The sequence below is a fragment of the Mustelus asterias genome, chromosome 14 (assembly GCF_964213995.1).
Source record: "Mustelus asterias chromosome 14, sMusAst1.hap1.1, whole genome shotgun sequence".
Classification (NCBI taxonomy): domain Eukaryota; kingdom Metazoa; phylum Chordata; class Chondrichthyes; order Carcharhiniformes; family Triakidae; genus Mustelus; species Mustelus asterias.
Window position 1 is genome coordinate 102,250,244 of NC_135814.1, and position 25,416 is coordinate 102,275,659.

A 25,416-nucleotide genomic window follows, 5' to 3' on the forward strand; every position below is an offset into this window, starting at 1 on the left:
CACCCAGTGCAGTGCTGCACTGTCAGAGGGTCGGTGCTGAGGGAGTGCCGCACTGTCAGTGGGTCAGTACTGAGGGAGTGCCGCACTGTCAGAGGGTCAGTACTGAGGGAGTGCTGCACTGTCAGAGGGTCAGTACTGAGGGAGTGCCGCACTGTCAGAGGGTCAGTACTGAGGGAGTGCTGCAATGTCAGAGGGTCAGAACTGAGGGAGTGCTGCACTGTCAGAGGGTCAGTACTGAGGGAGTGCCGCACTGTCAGAGGGTCGGTTCTGAGGGAGTGCTGCACTGTCAGAGGGTGGTTTCTGGGATCTTGCTGTGCACAAAATGGCTGCTGCCTTTCCTGTGTTACAACAGTACGATACTTCTAAAGTATTCCATTGGCTGCTGAGCAATGTGAAACACCTCGGGATTGAGAAAAGTATTTTTTTCCCCCAACAGTTTCCGAGGAATCTTCCAGAAGGGCCGCCCAGGGCCGGTCACAAAGAAATGTGCTGGTTGGATGAGGAAACTCTGCAGACAATGATGGGCTGAATGGCCTCCCACTGCACAGTAACAATCCTGTGATACAGGGAGGGCCTCGCTGCCATGTCTCTACTGCAGACAGTAGTCATCGTTTCACTCAGAAACCTGCCTCTGGACAGACGGTGATTGTACCAGATCCCAACAGTGCAACATCCCATTCACCGCGGCATCGTAAATCCAAGTCTGTGGGCATGCTGCAATCTATCATGTTCCCCGCACTCCTACGCAGCATTCTGACACCATAATGGTGGAAGGTCAGGACACTGGGATGAATGCTCCCTCTCTCTTTCTCTCTACTGTCACATTCCTGTCACTTTCAGAGAAGCGTCTGACCCTCAAACCTCCAGCTATCATAGAATCCCTCCAGTGCAGACAGAGGCCATTCGGCCCATCGAGCCCACACCAACAATAATCCCACTCAGGCCCTATCCCCATAACCCCATGTATTTGCCCTACTCATCCCCCTGCTGCTAAGGGGCAACCTAGCATGGCCAATCCACCCAACCCGCACATCTGTGGACACTAAGGGGCAATTTAGCATGGCCAATCCACCCAACCCGCACATCTGTGGACACTAAGGGGCAATTTAGCATGGCCAATCCACCAAACCTGCACATCTTTGGACACTAAGGGGCAATTTAGCATGGCTAATCCCCCTAACCTGCACATCTTTGGACACTAAGGGGCAATTTGGCATGGCTAATCCACCCAACCCGCACATCTTTGGACGCTAAGAGGCAATTTAGCATCGTCAATCCTCCTAACCTGCACATCTTTGGACTGTAGGAGGAAACGGTGGCACAGTGATTAGCGCTGCTGCCTCACAGTGCCAGGGACCCGGGTTCAATTTCCTGCTTGAGTCACTGTCTGTGCGGAGTTTGCACCCCGTGTCTGCGTGGGTTTCCTCCGGGTGCTCTAGTTTCCTCCCACAGTCTGAAAGACGTGCTGGTTAAGGTGCTAAATTTTCCCTCAGTGTACCCGAACAGGCGCCGGAGTGTGGCAACTAGGGGATTTTCACAGTAACTTCATTGCAGTGTTAATGTGAGCCTGCTTGTGGCACTAATAAATAAACTTGAAACCAGCTTAGCTCAGTTGGCTGGATGGCTGGTCAGTGATGCAGAGCAACACCAGCACCTCACGGCGCAGGTTCAATTCCCGTACCAGCTGAGGTTATTCTTGAAGGCCCCACCTTCTCAACCTTGTTCCTCGCCTGGGGTATGGTGACCCTCCAGTTAAATCACCACCAGTCAGCTCTCCCCCTCAAAGCGGGGAGAAACCTCTGGTCAATGAATCACAGAATACTACAGAGCAGAAGAGGCCCTTTGGCCCATCGAGTCTGCACCGACACATGAGAAATACCTGACCTCCCACCTCATCCCATCTGCCAGCACTTGGCCCATTGCCTTGAATGTTATGATGTGCCAAGTACTCATCCAGGTACTTTTTAAAGGGTGTGAGGCATCCCGCCTCCACCACCCTCCCAAGCAGCGCATTCCAGACCCTCACCACCCTCTGGGTAAAAATGTTTTTCCTCACATCCCCCCTAAACCTCTCACCCCTCACTTTTAACTTGTGTCCCCTCGTAACTGATCCTTCAGCTAAGGGAAACAGCTGCTCCCTATCCACTCTGTCCATGCCCTTCATAATCTTGAACACCTCAATCAGGTCGTTCCTCAGTCTTCTCTGCTCCAATGAAAACAACCCAAGCCTATCCAACCTCCCTTCATAACTTAAATGTTCCATCCCAGGCAGCATCCTGGTGAATCTCCTCTGCACTCCCTCCAGTGCAATCACGTCCTTCCTATAATGTGGCGACCAGAACTGCACACAGTGCTCCAGCTGTGGCCTCACCAAAGTTCTGTGCAACTCCATCATGACCTCTCTGTTTTTGTAATCTATACCCCGATTGATAAAGGCGAGTGTGCCATACGCCTTTTCCCCCACCCTATTAACCTGCCTTTCCGCCTTCAGAGATTTGGGTCATCTGGGACTATGGCGAGTTTACCTTTTACATTTATACGGCGCCTTTAATGTTGTAAAAGGTCTGTCGGCGGCTTCACAGAAGCATTATCAGATGAAGATCAATACCAGGTTGAATGAGGAGAGAGCTCAAAGGGAGGAAAGTCCAGACATGGCCACCGATGATGGTGTGAAGGAAATCAGGGAGGCTCAAGGGGTCAGGTTTGGAGGAGCAGCACTGTGGGGCGGAGGAGATAGGGAGGGGCTGAGGCAATGGAAGGATTTGAAAACAAGTTTAATGTTCAAAGTTTTAAAGAACAAAGAACAAAGAAAATTACAGCACGGGAACAGGCCCTTTGGCCCTCCAAGCCTGCACCGACCATGCTGCCCCAAAGAACAAAGAACAAAGAACAGTACAGCACAGGAAACAGGCCCTTCGGCCCTCCAAGCCTGTGCCGCTCCTTGGTCCAACTAGACCAATCGTTTGTATCCCTCCATTCCCAGGCTGCTCATGTGACTATCCAGATAAGTCTTAAACGATGTCAGCGTGCCTGCCTCCACCACCCTACTTGGCAGCGCATTCCACGTCCCCACCACCCTCTGTGTAAAAAACGTCCCTCTGATATCCGAGTTATACTTCGCCCCTCTCAGCTTGAGCCCGTGACCCCTCGTGATTGTCACCTCCGACCTGGGAAAAAGCTTCCCACTGTTCACCCTATCTATACCCTTCATAATCTTGTACACCTCTATTAGATCTCCCCTCATTCTCCGTCTTTCCAAGGAGAACAACCCCAGTCTACCCAATCTCTCCTCATAGCTAAGACCCTCCATACCAGGCAACATCCTGGTAAACCTTCTCTGCACTCTCTCTAACGCCTCCACGTCCTTCTGGTAGTGCGGCGACCAGAACTGGACGCAGTACTCCAAATGTGGCCTAACCAGCGTTCTATACAGCTGCATCATCAGACTCCAGCTTTTATACTCTATACCACGTCCTATAAAGGCAAGCATACCATATGCCTTCTTCACCACCTTCTCCACCTGTGTTGCCACCTTCAAGGATTTGTGGACTTGCACACCTAGGCCCCTCTGTGTTTCTATACTCCTGATGACTCTGCCATTTATTGTACAACTCCTCCCTACATTATTTCTTCCAAAATGCATCACTTCGCATTTATCCGGATTAAACTCCATCTGCCACCTCTCCGCCCAATTTTCCAGCCTATCTATATCCTGCTGTATTGCCCGACAATGCTCTTCGCTATCCGCAAGTCCAGCCATCTTCGTGTCATCCGCAAACTTGCTGATTACACCAGTTACACCTTCTTCCAAATCATTTATATATATCACAAATAGCAGAGGTCCCAGTACAGAGCCCTGCGGAACACCACTGGTCACAGACCTCCAGCCGGAAAAAGACCCTTCGACCACTACCCTCTGTCTCCTATGGCCAAGCCAGTTCTCCACCCATCTAGCCACTTCTCCTTGTATCCCAAGCCACTTCTCCTTGTATCCCAACTGCAGCCCCAACTGAACTAAAACCCCCTACCCTTCCAGGGACCATATCCCTCTATTCCCATCCTATTCATGTATTTGTCCAGGCGCCCCTTAAAAGTCACTATTGTATCTGCTTCCACTACCTCCCCTGGCAGCGAGTTCCAGGCACCCACCACCCTCTGTGTAAAAAAACTTGCCTCGTACAGTAAAATTTAAAGTTTATTTATTAGTGTCACGAATAGGCTTCCATTAACACTGCAATGAAGTTACTGTGAAAATCCCCTAGTCGCCACACTCCGGCTCCTGTTCAGGTAACACTGAGGGAGAATTTAGCATGGCCAATGGACTTTCAGACTGTGGGAGGAAACCGGAGCACCCGGAGGAAACCCGCGCAGACACGGGGAGAATGTGCAAATTCCAAACAGACAGTGATCCGAGGCTAGAATCGAACCTGGGTCCCTGGTGCTGTGAGGCAGCAGTGCTGACCACTGTGCCACCGTGCCAGTTGGCAGGATGAGAGTTTTAAATTTGAGGCACTGTCAGACTGGGCAGTCAGCCAACTTGATGAGAGTATCCAGAACGATTGTGGACGACATTATTCTTGCACAGCTGCACCGCTCGCTGCCTGGGAGGGTGGTGGAGGCGGGATGCCTCACATCCTTTAGAAAGTACTTGGATGAGCACTTGGCACATTCAAGGCTGATAAATGGTATTCGGTGGGAGGTCAGGTACTTCTTATGTTTCAGAGCAGGCTTGATGGGCCGAAGGGCCTCTTCTGCGCTGTATGATTTGATGATACTATTCTTCCATGCTGTTCTCAATGGACTTAATAATATCGGCTATTCCCAGCTTGGTGGGCTATTATTGGTGGTGGAATAGGGTACAATGTGCCCCATTGTAAAGAGGTCACGTACAGCATGAGAGAGGCGTGTGCTTTTCATCATCCATGTCACACTCATGTCACCGGCGCGTCTCACACACTGAACTCCTCCAAAAACAGAACTGAGTTTTTAATAAGGACACCAGGGAATATCAGCCGACCTTCTACTATTTTCACCCAAATATCCCGGCCTAGGCTCCTGGACCTCTCTGCTGAGGAAAACAAGTGCATCCTGCATACTTAATTTTATACACCTCAATGGGTGACACGGTGGCACAGTGATGGAGGAGTCCAGCACAGTGTCACAGTGGTTAGCGCTGCTGCCTCACGCCGCCAGGGACCCGGGTTCAAATCCCGGCTTGGGTCACTGTCTCTGCAGAGTTTGCACGTTCTCCCCATGTCTGCGTGGGTTTCCTCCGGGTGCTCCGGTTTCCTCCCACAGTCCGAAAGACGTGCTGATTAGGTTCATTGGCCATGTTAGATTCTCCCTCAGTGTACCCAAACAGGAGTGTGGCGACTAGGGGATTTTCACAGTAACTTCATTGTGGTGTTATTGTAAGCCTACTTGTGACACTAATAAATAAACTTTAAAGATCTCCCTTCGACACCATCCATTCAGGAAGGACTCAAGAAGCTCGACACCATCCAGGACAAAGCAGCCCCGCTTGATTGGCACCCCATCCACAAACATTCACTCCCCCCCACCACCGACGCTCAGTAGCAGCAGTGTGTACCATCTACAAGATGCACTGCAGCAACTCACCAAAGATCCTTAGACAGCACCTTCCAAACTCACAACCACTTCCATCTAGAAGGACATGCGCAGCAGATACATGGGAACACCACCACCTGCAAGTTCCCCTCCAAGCCACTCACCGTCCTGACTTGGAAATATATCGGCCATTCCTTCGCTGTTGCTGGGTCAAAATCCTGGAACTCCCTCCCTAACAGCGCTGTGGGTGTACCTACACCACATGGACTGCAGCGATTCAAGAAGGCAGCTCACCACCACCTTCTCAAGGGGCAATTAGGGATGGCCAACAAATGCTGGCCTAGCCAGCGACGCCCAGGTCCCGTGAATGAATGAAAATGAACATCAGTTAGCCTGTCCTGTACCAGTTACCTTCTGTCAGGGAAGAGGAGGGTATAGAACATGGCTGTTTGACAACACTCGCGCCTCCAGGTTAAGAGGTCGTGGGTTCAAGTCCCACTCCAGGCACATAATCCAGGCTGAAACTTCTGTAGCGGTACTGAGGGAGTGCTGCACTGTCTACGGTGCTGCCTTTCTGAATGGACAATAAATGGGCGGCACGGCGGCACAGTGGTTAGCACTGCTGCTTCACAGCTCCAGGGTCCCGGGTTCGGTTCCCGGCTCGAGTCACTGTCTGTGTGGAGTTTGCACATTCTCCTCGTGTCTGCGTGGGTTTCCTCCGGGTGCTCCGGTTTCCTCCCACAGTCCAAAGATGTGCGGGTTAGGTTGATTGGCCAGGTTAAAAATTGCCCCTTAGAGTCCTGAGATGCGCAGGTTAGAGGGATTAGTGGGTAAATATGGGGGGGCAGGGCGTGGGTGGGATTGTGGTCGGTGCAGACTCGATGGGCCGAATGGCCTCCTTCTGCACTGTAGGGTTTCTATGATTCCTATGATTCTAGCCCCCATTTACCATCGCTGAAATGGATCCGCTGGCAGCTATCACATCGCTGTTTGTGGGATCTTTCTTTGAAATCGGGACGCATTCCGGAATGGAAAAATGATCAGGCACTCTCTCCACAGCGAGATATCCAGGAAATGGTTTAGCCCAGCATCCTTTGTGACAATGATCACTCTGTTCCCACGGGGATAAGGCAGAGCCCCTCTCATCAGCACTAAATTACTCTCATCCGTAACAAGGGCCCAATTTAGCTCTGACCCCAATAACCCAGCAAAAAGACGTCATAACTTAAACACTGGAAGGCAAATAGCAATGCAACGGCAGTGGCACAGTGGTTAGCACTGCTACCTCACAGCGCCAGGGACCCGGGTTCAATTCCCGGCTTAGGTCACTGTCTGCGCGGAGTCTGCACGTTCTCCCCGTGTCTGCGTGGGTTTCCTCCGGGTGCTCCGGTTTCCTCTCACACTCCAAAGATGTGCAGGTTGGGTGGATTGGCCATGCTAAATTGCCCCTTAGTGACCAAAGATGTGCAGGTTAGGTGGATTGGCCATGCTAAATTGCCCTTCAGTGTCCAAAGATGTGCAGGTTAGGGGGATTGGCTGTGCTAATTTGTCCCTTAGTGTCCCAAGATTGTAGGCTAGGTGGATTAGCCATGGTAAATTGCCCCTTAGTGTTCCAAGATGTATAGGTTAGGTGGATTGCCCATTCTAAATTGTCCCTTAGTGTCCCAAGATGTATAGGTTAGGTGGATTGCCCATTCTAAATTGTCCCTTAGTGACCCAAGATGTATAGGTTAGGTGGATTGCCCATTCTAAATTGTCCCTTAGTGTCCCAAGATGTATAGGTTAGGTGGATTGGCCATGCTAAATTGTCCCTTAGTGTCCAAAAATGTGTAGGTTCGATGGGATAGCCATGGTAAATGTGTGGGTTATAGGGATAGGGTGGGAGAAAGGGCCTGGGTAAGATACTCTGTCAGTGAGTCGATGCAGACGTGATGGGCCAAATGGCCTCTTTCTGCACTATAGGGATTCTATAATTCTGAGGTTGGGGTAAGGTGCAAATAAGATGGACTGAATGGCCAGTTTCTACGCTTGAACTGAGTGTCTCGCTAGGCCATTTCAGAGGGGCAGCGAAGAGCTGAGCACGCTGCTGTGGGGCTGGGAGTCACATGTAGGCCAGACTGGGTAGATTTCCCTCCCTAAAGGACATTAAGTGAACCAGACGGGTTTTTAAGACAATTGATGATAGTTCCATGGTCCCCATTGACAAGGGTTCTTTGACACTTGAAGGCACTTACCAAAAAATTATCAGGGTCAGCACCTCCCTCCAATGCCACGAAGACCCCGGAGGTCTTGTCGATTTCCATCTCATCCGGGGACCTCTCGAAGTAGACAGTGCCATGATGCTCGCAGTCCAGGAAAAGGTTCACGCTCTCGCCAAACACACTGATGGCAATCTTAGTCCACGCGTTGGTTAACTGCTTCACCCTGAAGCGGGCAGCCTCATTCGACTCCTGAGAGCCAGGCTCGGTGTAGAAGAAAATGATGTCCTGCCCGTCCCCCCGGACCTCGGAGAGCTTGACGCCAATGTAGATGATGGACTGGCTGCCATCGGTGATGGCAAAGAGCACCCCGCTCTTGGTGGACGTTGGCTGGATTGTGAAGAGCAGGGAGAAGTCTCGGAAGAAGGGGCTTTGGAAATGGTTGGTCGCCAGCTGCCCGGTGTTCACATTGGGGCCAAACTTATAGATGAGAGTTTGGTCCGGCCGATATTCCACGTCGATCTGTTCCGGAGCGGGATCTCCGAGCAACTGCACCAGAGATACGGAATGTTCGTCATCTAAAGAGGACAGGAAAGAAGAAAGATTTAATCAACCTGGAAAACCAAATGATCATTTCCAACAGAATTATTTTTAACGGTCTTTCCATCACTGACTCAGGTAGCTTCCACGGACACATCGCACTGTTCATGCACCAATTATTATTAACCAGCAAGAGCATCAAACCGGGTTCCAAATTCTCTACACGCACCACAGTGCTTTCCTTTGAGCTGTCCCAGGGCAAGATAAGCAGCCAAAACCTTCATTCATAAGTTCATAAGCAAATTCCACAGATTCACAACCCTTTGGGAGAAGTAGTTTCTTCTCAACTCTGTTTTAAATTTGCTGCCCCTTATCCTAAGACTGACCTCTCGTCCTCGAATGTCCCACAAGAGGAAGCGTCCGCTCCAAGTTTACTTTATCCATACTTTTTATCATCTTGTATCCCTCAATTTGATCTCCCTCATTCTTCTAAATTCCAGAGAGTATCGGCCTAAACTGTTCAATCTCTCTTCATACGACAAATCCCACATCTTTGGAATCAATCTAGTGAACTTCCTCTGAACTGCCTCCAATCCCACTACATCTTTCATCAAGTAAGGGGACTAAAACTCCTCAACTCCTTAGCCTAAAGTCCTCCCCTCATCCCATCTAATTTCTCAGGAGGCTAAATAATTTGGCATGTCCGCTCTGATTGTCACCAACCTTTACAGACGCGCCATAGAAAGCATTCTTTCTGGTTGTATCACAGCTTGGTATGGCTCCTGCTCTGCCCAAGACCGCACGAAACTACAAAGGGTCGTGAATGTAGCCCAATCCATCACGCAAACCAGCCTCCCATCCACTGACTCTGTCTACGCTTCCCGCTGCCTCAGCAAAGCAGCCAGCATAATTAAGGACCCCATGCACTCCGGGCATTCTCTCTTCCACCTTCTTCCGCCGGGAAAAAGATACAAATGTCTGAGGTCACTTACCAACCGACTCAAGAACAGCTTCTTCCCTGCTGCCATCAGACTTTTGAATGGACCTACCTCGCATTAAGTTGATCTTTTTCTAAACCCTAGCTATGACTCTAACACTACATTCTGCATTCTCTCCTTTCCTTCTCCCCTATGTATTCTATGAATGGTATGCTTTGTCTGTATAGCGCCCAAGAAACAATACTTTTCACTATATACTAATGCATGTGACAATAATAAATCAAATCAAATCTCAACACCTGAGTTACAGAATCTCCTGACCCGAGCCCTGCTGACCAGTGATGGAAGCTGGCACCATTTGACCGTGTGTGGTTCCAGTCGGCCTTCGCCAGAGTACAATGACACCAGAAGCAGATTCAATTCCAAACTCCCATTCCTGGACACTCCTCGGTCCAATCTGGATTCTACTCTTTGTTATTTACTTCCCTCTCGACTCTCTCATTCCCCTTCCATCTCCCTTCACGCCCTCTTTAAACTCATCTCCTCCACCAGGCCCGTCTCCTGCTCACAGGCCTCCGTTTCCCATAACCCCGTGACTGTTCTCTCCCTTCCTCACCTCCAGTGAAGGGGGTTGCCTCGGCTCTGGGACAAAGCTTCCACCATCAATGCCACTGAACAAGACAACAAGTTCTCCCTCACCCTGTCCCTTGTAAACCTTTATTCCCCATCCCTTTCTTTCACACTCACAGTGCAAATGTCATCGTTCCCGTGCATCTTGGCAGATATTCCGATAAGCATTTAGAGATGTGCAGCATCATTGTGGGATCTTCCCATGCTGTCTGTAGCTCCACCCCCCAACCCCCCCCCCCCCTTCCCTGCCCCGCCCCCACCGGCCATCCCTGGAAGAGTCACTAAACCCAATAAACAAGAGAATTGAGGAAGAGTGAGGATTACAGGGAAGACACAAGCTGGGATAAGTTATATTCTCTGTCTTCAATGTGGAAAGGAGTAAAGTTATTGGCTTGAGGAATTTTGATGCTTTGAAGAACGGAATCTGTGCATGTTTACATTAATAAATATGTAAAAATACAAAGAATAAAGCTTGTTCACAATAATCTCTTCATTAGCACTGACTGGGAAAGTGCTTGGGGAGCCCCTCACTCAGAGAGGAGGTCCAATTTCAACAACATGAGGTCAAAGTGTGAGATATTTGCCAAAAGCAATCGGCAAATCATTAACCCTTCACTGCATGGGCCTTGACACAGTCCTTCACTGCCTCAGGTACCGCACAGTCAATGGAGACACAACAGCAGCTAGATATCACTAAAAAATCTCAAAGTTTATTTATCAGTGCCACAAGTACCCTGACATTAACCCCGCAATGAAGTTACTGGGTCAGATCTCAAACAATGACGAGACAGAGTACAGAAAAGAGATAGAGAATCTGGTGAACTGGTGCGGCAACAATAATCTCTCCCTCGATGTCAACAAAACGAAGGAGATTGTCATCGACTTCAGGAAACGTAAAGGAGAACATGCCCCTGCCTACATCAATGGGAACGAAGTAGAAAGGGTCGAGAGCTTCAAGTTTTTAGGTGTCCAGATCACCAACAACCTATCCTGGTCCCCCCATGCCGACACTATAGTTAAGAAAGCCCACCAACGCCTCTACTTTCTCAGAAGACTAAGGAGATTTGGCTACGACTCTCACCAACTTTTGCAGATGCACCATAGAAAGCATTATTTCTGATTGTATCACAGCTTGGTATGGCTCATGCTCTGCCCAAGACCGCAAGGAACTACAAAAGGTCGTGAATGTAGCCTAACCCATCACGCAAACCAGCCTCCCATCCATTGACTCTGTCTACACTTCCCGCTGCCTCGGAAAAGCAGCCAGGATAATTAAGGACCCCACGCATCCTGGACATACTATCTTCAACCTTCTTCCGTTGGGAAAAAGATACAAAAGTCTGAGGTCACATACCAACCGACTCAAGAACAGCTTCTTCCCTGCTGCCATCAGACTTTTGAATGGACCTACCTTGCATTAAGTTAATCTTTCTCTACACCCTAGCTATGACTGTAACACTACATTCTGCACTCTCTCCTTTCCTTCTCCCCTATGTATTCTATGAACGGTATGCTTTGTCTGTATAACGCGCAAGAAACAATACTTTTTACTGTATACTAATACATGTGACTATAATAAATCAAATCAAAATACTCTGAAAATCCCCTGGTTGCCACACTCCGGGGCCTGTTCGGGTACACTAAGGGAGAATTTAGCACGGCCAATGCACCTAACCAGCATGTCTTTCAGACTGTGGGAGGAAACCGGAGCATCTGGAGGAAACACGGTGAATGTGCAAACTCCGCACAGACAGTGACCCAAGGCCAGAATTCAACCCAGGTCCCTGGGGCTGTGAGGCAGCAGTGCTAACCACTGTGCCACCGTGCCGCCTGTCTCTTTCACCGAAAGAGAACTAATCGAAGACCAAATCTAACTTCCAAACCAGGCCTGAGACAACGCTGGCTCCTCCAGACGAGAATCCTGGCTTTGTGCTCAAGAAATATCGGCATCAAGCTCCAATTCGGGGGTCAGCAGGAGTGGGGGTGGGGAGAGGAGGAGAAATCGAGGAGGTGGTTGGGGGAACAATAAGAACCATCCATGAATAAAGAACGAGAGGGACACAGATTTAGCATGGCCAATCCACTTAACCTGCACATCTTTGGACACTAAGGGGCAATTTAGCATGGCCAATCCACCTAACCCGCGCATCTTTGGACACTAAGGGGGGGATTTTACCATTTTGAGTCTAAGTGCTGGATCTGGGCGTCAAATAGATCCGCGCCTGGAATCCTCTTTCCAGCGCGCCCATATGCGTTTTGCCGGCTCCGGCCCGATCCGCGCTGTGGGCGGGGCTTAGCGCTGGCGGACCAACCAGAGCTCTGAACTGCGCATGCGCAGTTCGAAAAAAAAAATCTGACAGCGCGCCCGGGCGGGAAAAAAAAAGCAGAAAGCGGAGAGAGCGGCTCTCTGACGATCATCCTCTGGTCCGGGGCGGGGGGGGTGACCGATCATTTCCTGGGGGGAGGAAAGGGGGTGTGATGTCTCATCCTCTGGTCGGGGGGGTTCCGCTGCCATCTCTCCCGCTCTCTCGCACTTGCAGGGAAGAGTAATCTGCGGCTGGTAGTGAACCAGTGATGGTGCCAGGAGGGATCGGCCACAGACAGGCAGCGGAACCCCCCGACCAGAGAATGAGACATCACAACCCCCCCTTCAGGAGATGAGATGTCACACCCCCTCCCCTCCCCCCCCGTTCAGGAGATGAGATGTCACATCCCCTCTCCTCCTCCCACCCCCCTCCCGCCCTGACCAGAGGATGACCTGGGTCAGAGAGCCGTTGCAGTCTCTGTCCCCGCTCTTCGGAAGCTGCAGCGGCGACTTCAGACTTTTATTTTGCAGGTCGGTAACAGCGCGGACGCGGATCGGGCCAGAAGACGGTAAAGTGGGATTTGGCGGTAGAGTCGGGCGCGCGGTTCATTAAGTCGATTTATATGCATGCAAATGCAATTAAATCGCCGGGCTGCCTGATTCGGGCGCACGCCGGACCCGCGCCCGAATCGGGTGTCGGTAAAGCCGCGATCTGCTCGGAATCGGGTGCAGATCGCGGTATAGGCCCGACGCCCAACTTTCCCGCGATTACGGGCGCGAAGTTTTGTTAAAACCAGGCCCTAAGGGACAATTTAGCCTGGCCAATCCACCTAACCTGCACATTTTTGGACTGTGGGAGGAAACCGGAGCATCCGGAGGAAACCCACGCAGACACGGGTAGAATGTGCAGTCTCCACATGGACAGTGACCCGAGGTCAGAATAGAATCCAGGTCCCTGGCGCTGTGAGGCAGCAGTGCTAACCACTGTGCCACCCTGCCATCCCTCAGACCTATGTCCTCAGACAGAGAATAACATAGACTCACAAGAGAAATCTCTACATTCTGGATTCCCGGCATAGCCAACAACACTCTTTCCATCTGTTGGAAATACAATGTTTCACACACAAAGCGTTCCCACTGATCCAATTCCAGCTCCCGATACAGACAGGAATTCCTCCCATCCCAGAGAGGGTGATAAAGAGTTCTGGCAGTTTGCAAAGATTGCACTCCCAACATTTTTCAATGCCTCACAAGAAGCGGGCTGTTAGGATTTCTGGGAATCCGATTCAGTCACAGATGAAAGGAGTGGACAGACTTGCATTTATGCCGTGCTGTTACCAACCTCCAGACATTCCAGAGCCACCTACAGCTCATTATCTGAGTGGTCGCGGCTGTAGGAAGATCAGCAGTTATTCACGCACAGCAAGACTGCACAAACAGTGCTGTACTTGTGATCAGCGAACCTGAGCTTGCCTGAAATCATAGAAATCATAGAAACCCTACAGTGCAGAAGGAGGCCATTCGGCCCATCGAGTCTGCACCGACTACAATCCCACCCAGGCCCTACCCCCTTATATTTACCCACTAATCCCTCCAACCTACGCATCTCAGGACTCTAAAGGGCAATTTTTAACCTGGCCAATCAACCTAACCCGCACATCTTTGGACTGTGGGAGGAAACCGGAGCACCCGGAGGAAATCCACGCAGACACGAGGAGAATGTGCAAACTGAGCGGTGAATATTGGGGACAACTTGCCTCAAAATACTGCCTTGGTTTTAAATTTCTCATCTGACAGACGGCACCTCCAACAGTGCGGCACTCCCTCAGTACTGACCCTCTGACAGTGCAGCACTCCCTCAGTACTGACCCTCTGACAGTGCAGCACTCCCTCAGCACTGACCCTCCGACAGTGCAGCACTCCCTCAGTACTGACCCTCTGACAGTGCGGCGCTCCCTCAGTACTGACCCTCTGACAGTGCGGCGCTCCCTCAGTACTGACCCTCTGACAGTGAGGCACTCCCTCAGCACTGACCCTCTGACAGTGCGGCACTCCCTCAGTACTGACCCTCTGACAGTGCGGCACTCCCTCAGCACTGACCCTCCGACAGTGCAGCACTCCCTCAGCACTGACCCTCTGACAGTGCAGCACTCCCTCTGTACTGACCCCCTGACAGTGCAGCACTCCCTCAGTACTGACCCTCTGACAGTGCGGCACTCCCTCAGTACTGACCCTCTGACAGTGCCGCACTCCCTCAGTACTGACCCTCTGACAGTGCCGCACTCCCTCAGTACTGACCCTCTGACAGTGCGGCACTCCCTCAGCACTGACCCTCTGACAGTGCGGCACTCCCTCAGTACTGACCCTCTGACGGTGCGGCACTCCCTCAGTACTGACCCTCTGACAGTGCGGCACTCCCTCAGTACTGACCCTCTGACAGTGCGGCACTCCCTCAGTACTGACCCTCTGACAGTGCGGCACTCCCTCAGTACTGACCCTCTGACAGTGCAGCACTCCCTCTGACTGAGCAGCAATTTAGCACGGCCAATCAACCCAACCTGCACATCTTTGGACTGTGGGAGGAAACCGGAGCACCCGGAGGAAACCCACGCAGACACGGGGAGAATGTGCTGACTCTGCACAGACAGTGACCCGAGGCTGGAACCGAACCCAGATCACTGGCACAGTGAGGCAGCGGTGCGAACCACTGTGCCGCCGTGCCGCCCTGGTTTAGTGAGTAATTGAGGGGGGGGAGGGTCACTGTCTGTGCGGAGTTTGCTCGTTCCCCCCGTATCTGTGTGGGTTTCCTCCGGGTGCTCCGGTTTCCTCCCACAGTCTGGAAGACGTGCTGGTTAGGTGAATTGGCCGTGCTAAACTGCCCCTTAATGTCAGCGAGAGTAAGCGCATGGGATTGTGGGGATGGGGCCTGGATGGGATTGTGGTCGGTGCGATGGGCCGAATGGCCTCCTTCTGCACTGTAGGGATTCTATGATTAGGCTGGGCGCTAAACTCTCCGACCTCGCTTGTAGCGGGAGCCTGGCGTGACCGGCCAGTAAGATTGTGCCCAGAGGATGCAAATCCAAGACAAGACCAGCTCCCTCTCTCTTGCGTGGATAACTTCACATTTAATAATAAAAAACTATCAGCGTTCCACAAACGCAAAACACACGGATTTGCTGACACTGGAGTAGGAAAGGGATCAAGATGGCCTAAGTATGATTGGCTGGAGACGTCTCTGGCTCCCAGGTTGATTCAGATACTGAAAGCCACAGGGTTCAGCAGACTGAGAGACAAAAAACAGCTGAGAAGAGGCTCCGAGGAGAGGAGAAATATCCCCTTGGAGCGCAACATCTCGCCAGGCTCCACAGAACCTCCCTGAGCAAACCTCCCCACCCCCCCCCGACCTTTCCAAGCCCACGTACGTGGGAAAGAAAGCTCTGCTCGCAGGCTGAGCTGGTCAGACACAGATGTCCGACCTCAAGAGTTCCGCTGTTGCCAACTCAAACAGCCGTGCACTGAGCAGCCCGAGACAGTGAGAAAATTCACCATGTGTGAAACGTGTAGCTATGGATTCAGAGAAACTGCAAGCTGAGCGCAATCGTTCTCCTCGCTTGCATTGAGCCGCTCGCTGACAGAGAGGTTCCTTTATCTTAAAGGGGAGAATGACATGGTGTCACTGCATAGCTATGCAGCCCATAGAACAGAAAAATGCAACCCACTCGTTAACTCCAACCTTGCTGCTCTCAGACCCTGTGGTTCCAGGCTTGCCTGTCCCAGTTCCACTGTTTGCAGAGGAGAGTTTGAGGGTGTTCTCCAGCTGTCCCCCTTATTCGCTGATCACCTCTACTTTCTCAGAAGACTAAGGAAATTTGGCCTGTCAGCTACGACTCTCACCAACTTTTTCAGACGCACCATAGAAAGCATCCTTTCTGGTTGCATCACAGCTGGGTATGGCTCCTGCTCCATCCAAGACCGCAAGAAACTACAAAGGATCGTGAACAAAGCCTAGTCCATCACACAAACCAGCCTCCCATCCATTGACTCTGTCTACACTTCCCTCTGCCTCGGAAAAGCAGCCAGCATAATCAAGGACCCCACGCACCCAGGACATACTCTCATCGACGTAAGGAAGCATAAAGGAGAACATGCCCCTGTCTACATCAACGGGGATGAAGTAGAAATGGTCGAAAGCTCCAAGTTTTTAGGTGTCCAGATCACCAACAACCTGTCCTGGTCCCCCCATGCCGACACTATAGTTAAGAAAGCCCACCAACGTCTCTACTTTCTCAGAAGACTAAGGAACTTTGGCCTGTCAGCTACGACTCTCACCAACTTTAACAGATGCACCATAGAAAGCATTCTTTCTCGTTGTATCACAGCTTGGTATGGCTCCTGCTCTGCCCAAGACCGCAAGGAACTACAAACGTTCGTGAACGAAGCCCAGTCCATCACGCAAACCAGCCTCCCATCCATTGATTCTGTCTACACTTCCCGCTGCCTCGGCAAAGCAGCCAGCATAATTAAGGACCCCCACGCACCCCGGACATTCTCTCTTCTATCTTCTTCCATTGGGAAAAAGATACAAAAGTCTGAGGTTACGTACCAACCGACTCAAGAACAGCTTCTTCCCTGCTGCTGCCAGACTTTTGAATGGACCCACCTCGCATTAAGTTGATCTTTCTCCACACCCTAGCTGTGACTGTAACACTACATTCTGCACTCTCTCCTTTCCTTCTCTATGAACAGTATGCTTTGCCTGTATAATGCGCAAGAAACAATACTTTTCACTGTATGTTAATACATGTGACAATAATAAATCAAATCAAATCCTGTGGTGAGACCAGCAGTTAGGCCATCAGAGCTTGCTCTTACTCAAGCAGCCAATCAGACAGCAACCTTTAGCATGTGTCCACAGGCGGTGAAATGCACATCTCTATTGCCCTGCCCCTGATGAAGTCTCGTTTTACAGACATTTAGCACTGCTGCCTCACAGCGCCAGGGACCCGGGTTCGATTCCCGGCTTGGGTCACTGTTTGTGTGAAGTTTGCACATTCTCCCCGTGTCTGCATGGGTTACATTGGAATTTAGCGCAGAAGTAGGCCTTTGAGTCTGCTCCGAGACAGTGCAGAATGTAGTGTTACAGTCATAGCTAGGGCGTAGAGAAAGATCAACTTAATGCGAGGTAGATCCATTCAAAAGTCTGGCAGCAGCAGGGAAGAAGCTGTTCTTGAGTCGGTTGCTACGTGACCTCAGACTTTTGTATCTTTTTCCCGACGGAAGAAGGTGGAAGAGAGAATGTCCGGGGTGCGTGGGATCCTGAATTATGCTGCTGCTTTGCCGAGGCAGCGGGAAGTGTAGACAGAGTCAATGGATGGGAGGATGGTTTGAGTGATGGACTGGGCTTCATTCACAACCTTTTGTAGTTTCTTGAGGTCTTGGGCAGAGCAGGAGCCCATACCAAGCTGTGATACAACCAATGGAACACAGGACTTCAGAGGAGGCCATTCTGCCCTTCGAGCCTGCTCCATCCTTTCATAAACCAATGGCTGATTTGGTTGCGGTCTTTCCTGTCTGCGTAACCCCCCGCTCCACAATCCTCAACTCTCCTCTCGAGTCTGTCTAGCTCAGCCCTGAATAGATCCACTGACCCAGCCCCCAGTGCTGCCTGGGGGAGAGGGTTCCTCAAACTCACCACCCTCTGAGGGAATGGTGTCTGCCAGCGCTGTGAGGCGTTACACTTCCGCCATGTTATCCAATGTAACCAATGGAATGCAACCAATCCCGTTAACAACTAAAGTCTGGGTACATTGCTTTACCTTCCTTCTCCTCCTCCTTCTCAGGGCACCATCCACATTTACCAATGTAGGAATCGAGTAGATTTTACACTGCTATTTTACAGGCACATTGTGAATGACAAATACACAGAACTCTATCTTGGTTGCGGGCAGCACAATGGCACAGTGGTTAGTGCTGCTGCCTCACAGCGCCAGGGACCCGCGTCCGATTCCCGGCTTGGGTCACTGTCTGTGTGGAGTCTGCACATTCTCCCCGTGTCTGTGTGGGTTTCCTCCGGGTGCTCCAGTTTCCTCCCACACTCCAAAGATGTGCGGGCTATGTTGATTGGCCATGCTAAATTAACCCTAGGGAGGATTAGCAGGGTAAATATGTGGGGTTACGGGAATAGGGCCTGGGTGAGATTGAGGTTGGTGCAGCCTCAATGGGCCGAATGGCCTCCTTCTGCACTGTAGGGATTCTATGAATGCCCCTCCACTCTCCCATTGGTCTTCCTTCTTAGTCATTCAAGGGATGTGGGTGTTGCTGGCTAGGTCAGCATTTATTGCCCATCCCTAATTGCCCCTTGAGAGGGTGATGGTGAGCTGCCTTCTTGAACCGCTGCAGTCCCTGAGGTGTAGGTACATCCACAGTGCTGTTAGGGAGGGAGTGCCAGGATCTTGACCCAGCGACAGTGAAGGAACTGCCGATATATTTCCAAGTCAGGATGGTGAGTGGCTTGGAGGGGAACTTGCAGGTAGTGGTGTTCCCATGTATCTGCTGCCCTTGTCCTTCTGGATGGAAGCGGTTGTGGGTTTGGAAGGTGCTGTCTAAGGAGCCTTGGTAAGTTGCTGCAGCGCATCTTGTAGATGGTACACACTGCTGCTATTGAGCGTCGGTGGTGGAGGGATTGAATGTTTGTGGATGTGGTGCCAATCAAGCGGGGCTGCTTTGTCCTGAATGGTGTCCAGCTTTTTGAGTGTTGTTGGAGCTGCACCAGGCAAGTGGGGAGTATTCCATCACACTCCTGACTTGTGCCTTGTAGATGGTGGACAGACTCTGGGGAGTCAGGAGGTGAGTTAGTCGCCGCAGTATTCCTAGCCTCTGACCTGCTCTTGTAGTCATTGTGTTTATATGGCGGGGTCCAGTTCAGTTTCTGGTTAATGGTAACTCCCAGGATGTTGAAGGCGGTGGATTCAGGGGTGGGTAATTTTTATTTTGAGATCATAGGAGGCCATTTGACCCATTGTGCCTCCCTTTTGAAGGAACTATTCACTTAAAACCATAGGCTGTGTCGCTGTGAGCAACAAAACATTCACCAATTTAATTGAGACACTCAATTTTAAAGAAAAATCAAAGATATATTCTACTCTAACCAGAGAAATAAGAACGTAACTGGTGTATGTGTTCGAGATTCTCCCAGTCTCATCTGAAAAGCCTTTGAACCACACGCAATAAGATATAGAGAAGGAAACATTTCCAATAATCGTCATTGGGAAGAATTTTGAGAAGAACATAGTCAGAAAGCATTCTTCCTGGATGTATCACAGCTTGGTATGGCTCCTGCTCTGCCCAAGACCGCAAGGAACTACAAAGGGTCATGAACGAAGCCCAGGCCATCACGCAAACCAGCCTCCCATCCATTGACTCTGTCTACACTTCCCGCTGCCTCGGCAAAGCAGCCAGCATAATTAAGGACCCCACGCACCGACATTCTCTCTTCCACCTTCTTCCGTCGGGAAAAAGATACAAAAGTCTGAGGTCACGTACCAACCAACTCAAGAACAGCTTCTTTCCTGCTGCTGTCAGACTTTTGAATGTGCCTACCTTGCACTAAGTTGATCTTTCTCTACACCCGAGCTATGACTGTAACACTACATTTTGATTAGATTTTGATTTGATTTGATTTACTATTGTCACATGTATTTGTATACAGTGAAAAGTATTGTTTCGTGCATGTCATACTGACAAAGCATACCGTTCATAGAGAAGGGAAGGAGAGAGTGCAGAATGTAGTGTTATAGTCATAGCTAGGGTGTAGAGAAAGATCAACTTAGTGCGAGGTATGTCCATTCAAAAGTCTGACAGCTGCAGGGAAGAAGCTGTTCTTGAGTCGGTTGGTACGTGACCTCAGAATTTTGTATCTTTTTCCCGACGGAAGAAGTGGAAGAGAGAATGTCCGGGGTGCGTGGGGTCCTTAATTATGCTGGCTGCTTTGCCAAAGTAGTGGGAAGTGTAGATGGAGTCAATACATTCTGCACCCTCTCCTTTCCTTCTCTATGAACGGTTTGCTTTGTCTGTATAGCGCGCAAGAAACAATACTTTTCACTGTATGTTAATATATATGTGACAATAATAAATCAAATCAAATCATTTTGTGGCCATGTATCCCTGTACAGTCTTCTCAATTCCTTCATCAATTCACACCCCACCAGAACAACATGGAATCCTGGCACAGTGATGCAGATTGGAGAAGGCCCAGTCCAGACATGTCCACCTCCTGGTAGCGTTGGAACCCGTCCCACACGGCCTCACACAGAAATGTTATGCTTGGATCAGGCTTTTTACAGGTGGCAGATGTTTGCCAGTTAGTAAGCCATCGTCTGATTGGTGCGGTTTAAATCTCTCATTCAACAGCTGTCAAGTATTTCAAACCAGTACAGGTTTGTGATGAAACACTGGAAGCTCACACAGCAACGGGGGGTGGAGATTTTCTTCACAATTCCTTAAGAGGAGTGAATTCTTCAAATTTAGCTTCCTTTTCAGATCCTGCCTTTATCCAACTCCTCAAATTCTGTCTCGCCTCGAGATACTGTTCCCAAAACAATGAGATTCTCACAATCATTCGCATAGCTTCACACTGACTCACTCACTCACTCACTGACTTACTCACTGATTCACTTACACACACTCACTCACTCACTCACACTCACTTACTCTCACTCACACACTCACTCACCTCACTCACTCACTGACTTACTCACTGATTCACTTACACACACTCACTCACTCACACTCACTTACTCTCACTCACACACTCACTCACCTCACTCACTCACTCACTTACTTACTAACTCACTCACCTCACTCACTCACTCACTTACTTACTAACTCACTCACCTCACTCACTCACTCATTCACTCACTCATTCACTCACTAACTCACTCATTCACTCACACACTCACTCACTCACTCACACACTCACTCACTCACTTACTTACTCACTAACTCACTCACCTCCCTCACTCACACACTCACTCACTCACACACTCACTCACACACTCACTCACTCACTCGCTCACTAACTCACTCACCTCACTCATTCACACACTCACTCAGACACACACTCACTCACTGATTCACTCTCACTCACTCAGACACTCACTCACACACTCACTCACTCACTCACACAGTCACTCGCACTCACTCTCTCACTCACTGACTCACACTGACTCACTCACTCTCATTCAGTCACACACTCACTCACTCTCTCACTCACCCACTTACTCTCACTCACTCACAAACACCCTCACTCACTCACTCACACACTCATTCACACTCACACTCAAACACACTCACTCACTCACTCACAAATACACTCGCTCACTCACACTCACTCACACAGACTCACTCACTCACTCACATATACTCACTCACTTGCACACTCACACACTCAAACACACACTCACTCACTCACACACACACACAATCACTCACTCACTCACACACTCACTCACCCACACACAATCACTCACTCACTCACTCACTCACACGATCACTCACACACTCAAACACACACTCACTCACTCACACAATCACTCACACACACACACAATCACTCACTCACTCACACACTCACTCACTCACCCACACACAATCACTCACTTACTCACTCACTCACTCACTCACTCACTCACTCACACAATCACTCACACACACACACAATCACTCACTCACACACTCACTCATTCACTCACCCACACACAATCACTCACTCACTCACACACTCACTCACTCACCCACACACAATCACTCACTCACTCACACCCTCACGCACACCCCCACATACACCCTGACACAGATTCACACCTCTCCACCTCCATCCTAACCATACTAAGTGGAGCGTTGTTGCTGGCAGTCTGGGCTGTTTTTCTGTTTAAATGGAGAAGGAGCAGCAAGTTGAAGCCCAGACTGTGAAGTGGAATTGCAAAGAGAACTCATCTTAAACCCCATTAAACTGCAGAGTTATAAACAGAGTGGGAGTCTCAGACACACACGCTGCAAGATCACACTTAACAGGATTGTTAACACAGTGACAGCGATAAACAAAACCCTCTCGTAAAGCAGGAATATTTACTCAAACCATCACTGAGAGATGCACCATGAGGAACACTCACATTACTGTCAACTGGACAGCACTGCAAACAGCTCCAGCCAGTGTTGACCCGCGCCAGTGCTGACCAATGCCAGTGGTGACCAGTGCCAACACTGACCAGTACCAGTGCTGTCCAGTGCCAGGGCTGACCAGTGCCAGGGCTGTCCAGTGCCAGTGCTGACCTGCACCAATGCTGACCAGTGCCAGTGCTGACCAGTACCTGTGCTGACCAGTGCCAGGACTGACCAGTGCCAACACTAATCAGTGCCAGGGCTGACTAATGCCAACACTGTTCAGTGCCAGTGCTGACCAGTACCAGTGCTGACCAATGTCAGACCTGACCAGCGCCAGGACTGACCAGTACCAGGGCTGACCAGAACCAACATTGACCAGTGCCAATGCTGACCAGTGCCAGTGCTGACCAGTGTCAGGCTGACCAGTGCCAGTGCTGACCAGTGCCAACACTGACCAGTGCCAGTGCTGACCAATGCCAGGACTGCTCCAAGAATGGGAGGTCATTCCAAACCTGGCCAAGAGTTTTGGAGTTACACGTTGGCACTCGGTTAACCCTGGCACTATGGCCGGCGTGATACTGGCACTCGCTACAACCAAAGGGCGCGCCTTGCCATTCCAACCTGGAGGGCGGTTACCAGAAACCAGGATTATCCCCTGGGTGCCGACCCTGGGTAAACAGAGAGGCACCATCGTGAAATCCCCACCCCCCTTCACTGTCCTGGTCACCCTCAATAACCCCCCTGCCCTCTCCCCGCCAACTCCAGCAGCCCTCCGCAATCCCAGTGCCCCAACAGTGCCAAACCCTTTCCCATTGGAAACTCAACCACTGGCTTCCCCAAAGGCCCCCCTCGCTGTCCTTGCTCTCTGCCAAACCAACCTCCACCATCAAGCGTCGTTGCCCTCCCAACGTGCTTTAGAGGCGCATGTGTCAAATTCCTGTTTGGGAGGGCGGGGGGGGGTCATTTCACAATGTCGACGGCGCTATGTAAATGCACATTGTCGCTGGGAGCGACGCAGAGAACATGGCAACAAAGCGCGGAAAGAAAATAACTTGCGTCTCACGTTCCAGTCCCGTCGCCCAGGCTGGAGGTGGGGAGTGATTGTGAGGGAAGGGGGGGTGGAGTTGGTTGGGGAGGGGATTTGGGGTGGGGGGGGGGGGAGGTTCATTTGTTTACCTCTGCCAACCGCGAGCGATAGGCACGCATCCCCCTCTTCATCTCCGGGGAGAAGGTGACAGGGCAGCTGGAGACCCCGACCCACCAGCTGTGTCCAGCAGTCGTCCCGTACGGCCTCGCAGTGCCCGCGGCAGGGCGGCAGGCGGTGGGCGGGCAGTGGGGGGCCGCACGGTGGTGCCAGTAGGCGGCAGAGGAAGGGCCCCAGGCCGGGGTGACAGCCAGAGGCCAGGAGCGAACCCCAAGCCCTGACGGCTTCCCGGATCTCCGCCGCGCTGGTATGGTGCAGGTGGTTTGGGAGACGGGTGTCCGTGTGACCCAGCGGGCGGCAGAAGTCCAGAGTGGGGGGCAGCGGCGAGCAGTCGGTGGGCGGAAGGGGGGCAGCAGCTGGATCAGAAGAAGCCTGAGTAGGGGTTAGTAAATCTGGTTTAGCTCCGAGAGTGGTGGGAGGAGCCAGCACGCCGTTAATATACCGATTAGATGCCCGATTATTCGCCTGGCTTAAATTATCCGCCGCTATCCCATCATGCTCAGAGAGATCGCTGGCCCGCGAAACGCTGAGAGGCGATTGGCTGTCACTCTGATTCCCGGCCGCCATTTTGGGGCCACCTTCTGGAGCACCATGGGATAGCCCATAAACGGCAGGCCCCGCCCCCGGCCACTGCGTTGGATCCTCCGTCCGGGAATGGCCGCCAGTCCGCCGGGATCCCCCGCCCTCGGGAAACTTGCCTCGCGTCAAGTTGGCCAGCGGTGGTGATGGCAGCAATGGCGCGCCCGTCTTCCCCAGGACGCCAGCCGGACAGTGAAGGCCGCAGCCCGGCTCCGGGGCGGGGTCGCCAGCCGACTCCGGCCGTCCAGGGTCCTCGGTGGCGGAGGGCGAGGAGGCGTTGGAGAGGGAGGCGGGGGAGGAGGGGGATAGGGGAGGCGAAGGGGAAGGGGAGGCGAGGGAGGAGGGGGGCAAAGATGGGGGGAGGGAGGAGGGTGGTGAGGCGGAGGTGAGAGAGGAGGGGAGGGAAGAGGAGACGAGGGAAGAGGGGAGGGAGGAGGCGGCGAGGGAGGAGGGGAGGGAGGAGGAGGCGAGGGAGGAGGGGAGGGGGGAGGGAGAGGTGAGGGAGGGGGAGGAAGACGTAGATGATTCCACCGCAGTCCCAGTTGCGGGCGCAGACGTTGTCACCTCACGCGCCATCCCGCTGCCGCCGGGGGGCGTAGACGCCATCGGAGTGCCGGTGTTGGGGTCGGCAGTCCTCGCCGCGGTCGGGGCCGAGCCTGCGCTTCCGGAATCTTCTCCCGCCGCCCTCTCGGAGGGGGCCGTGCCGTTCGCCGCTCCGTCCCAGCTCCGCAGCAAGTGCTGCACTCCCTCCGCCACGTCCAGTATCTTGGCGCCCACCTTGGCGATGCTGCCCTCGCCAGTCGCATTGGCGGCAGGCCGGGGGGCGGCCTCCCCCTCCCCGGGGGGCCGGCTGGCGGGACGCTCCCCGGTGCTGGTCTGGAGGGTCCCAGGCAGGGGCGAGGTGATGGCGGGACGGCTCGCCGCGGGGGGCGAGGTGACGGCAGGCAGCGTCGGGGCGGGGGTTGGCTTCTTCCCTCCTGTCCCGAACCAGTTCAGCCAGCCCCTGGTCGGGGGCAGTGCCCCCCAGAGCAGGCAGAGCAGCAGCAGTCTCATTGTGGCTCTGGCTTGAAGTTGCTCAGAGCACAGAGTGTGCTCAGAGCTCCGGCGTCACTGAACACACACATCATCCTCCTCTACACCATAAAGACCCGGGCGAGGAGAGGAGGTGGGGCGTACGGCCCCCCTCCCCGCCCCCCTCCTCATTGGCTCCCTCCCCCCCACGCCCCGCACTCCTCCTGCGCAAGGCAGCGATTTTCAAAGCCAGTCGGGGTCGGATCAGTTCCACATGGGATC

The 25,416-nt window shown here is 52.0% G+C and overlaps 1 protein-coding gene across 1 annotated transcript in view; it reads right to left on the bottom strand.

Annotated features, from left to right (window-relative positions):
• Nucleotides 1–25,213, bottom strand: part of LOC144503930 (uncharacterized) — a 130,435-nt gene extending 105,222 nt beyond the window's left edge. The window contains 2 exon segments of the mRNA XM_078229063.1: nucleotides 7,803–8,344; nucleotides 24,243–25,213. Of these exon segments, the coding sequence (XP_078085189.1) occupies nucleotides 7,803–8,344; nucleotides 24,243–25,176 (1,476 nt within the window). The 5' untranslated portion in view covers nucleotides 25,177–25,213.
• Nucleotides 25,214–25,416: the final 203 nt, after the last annotated feature.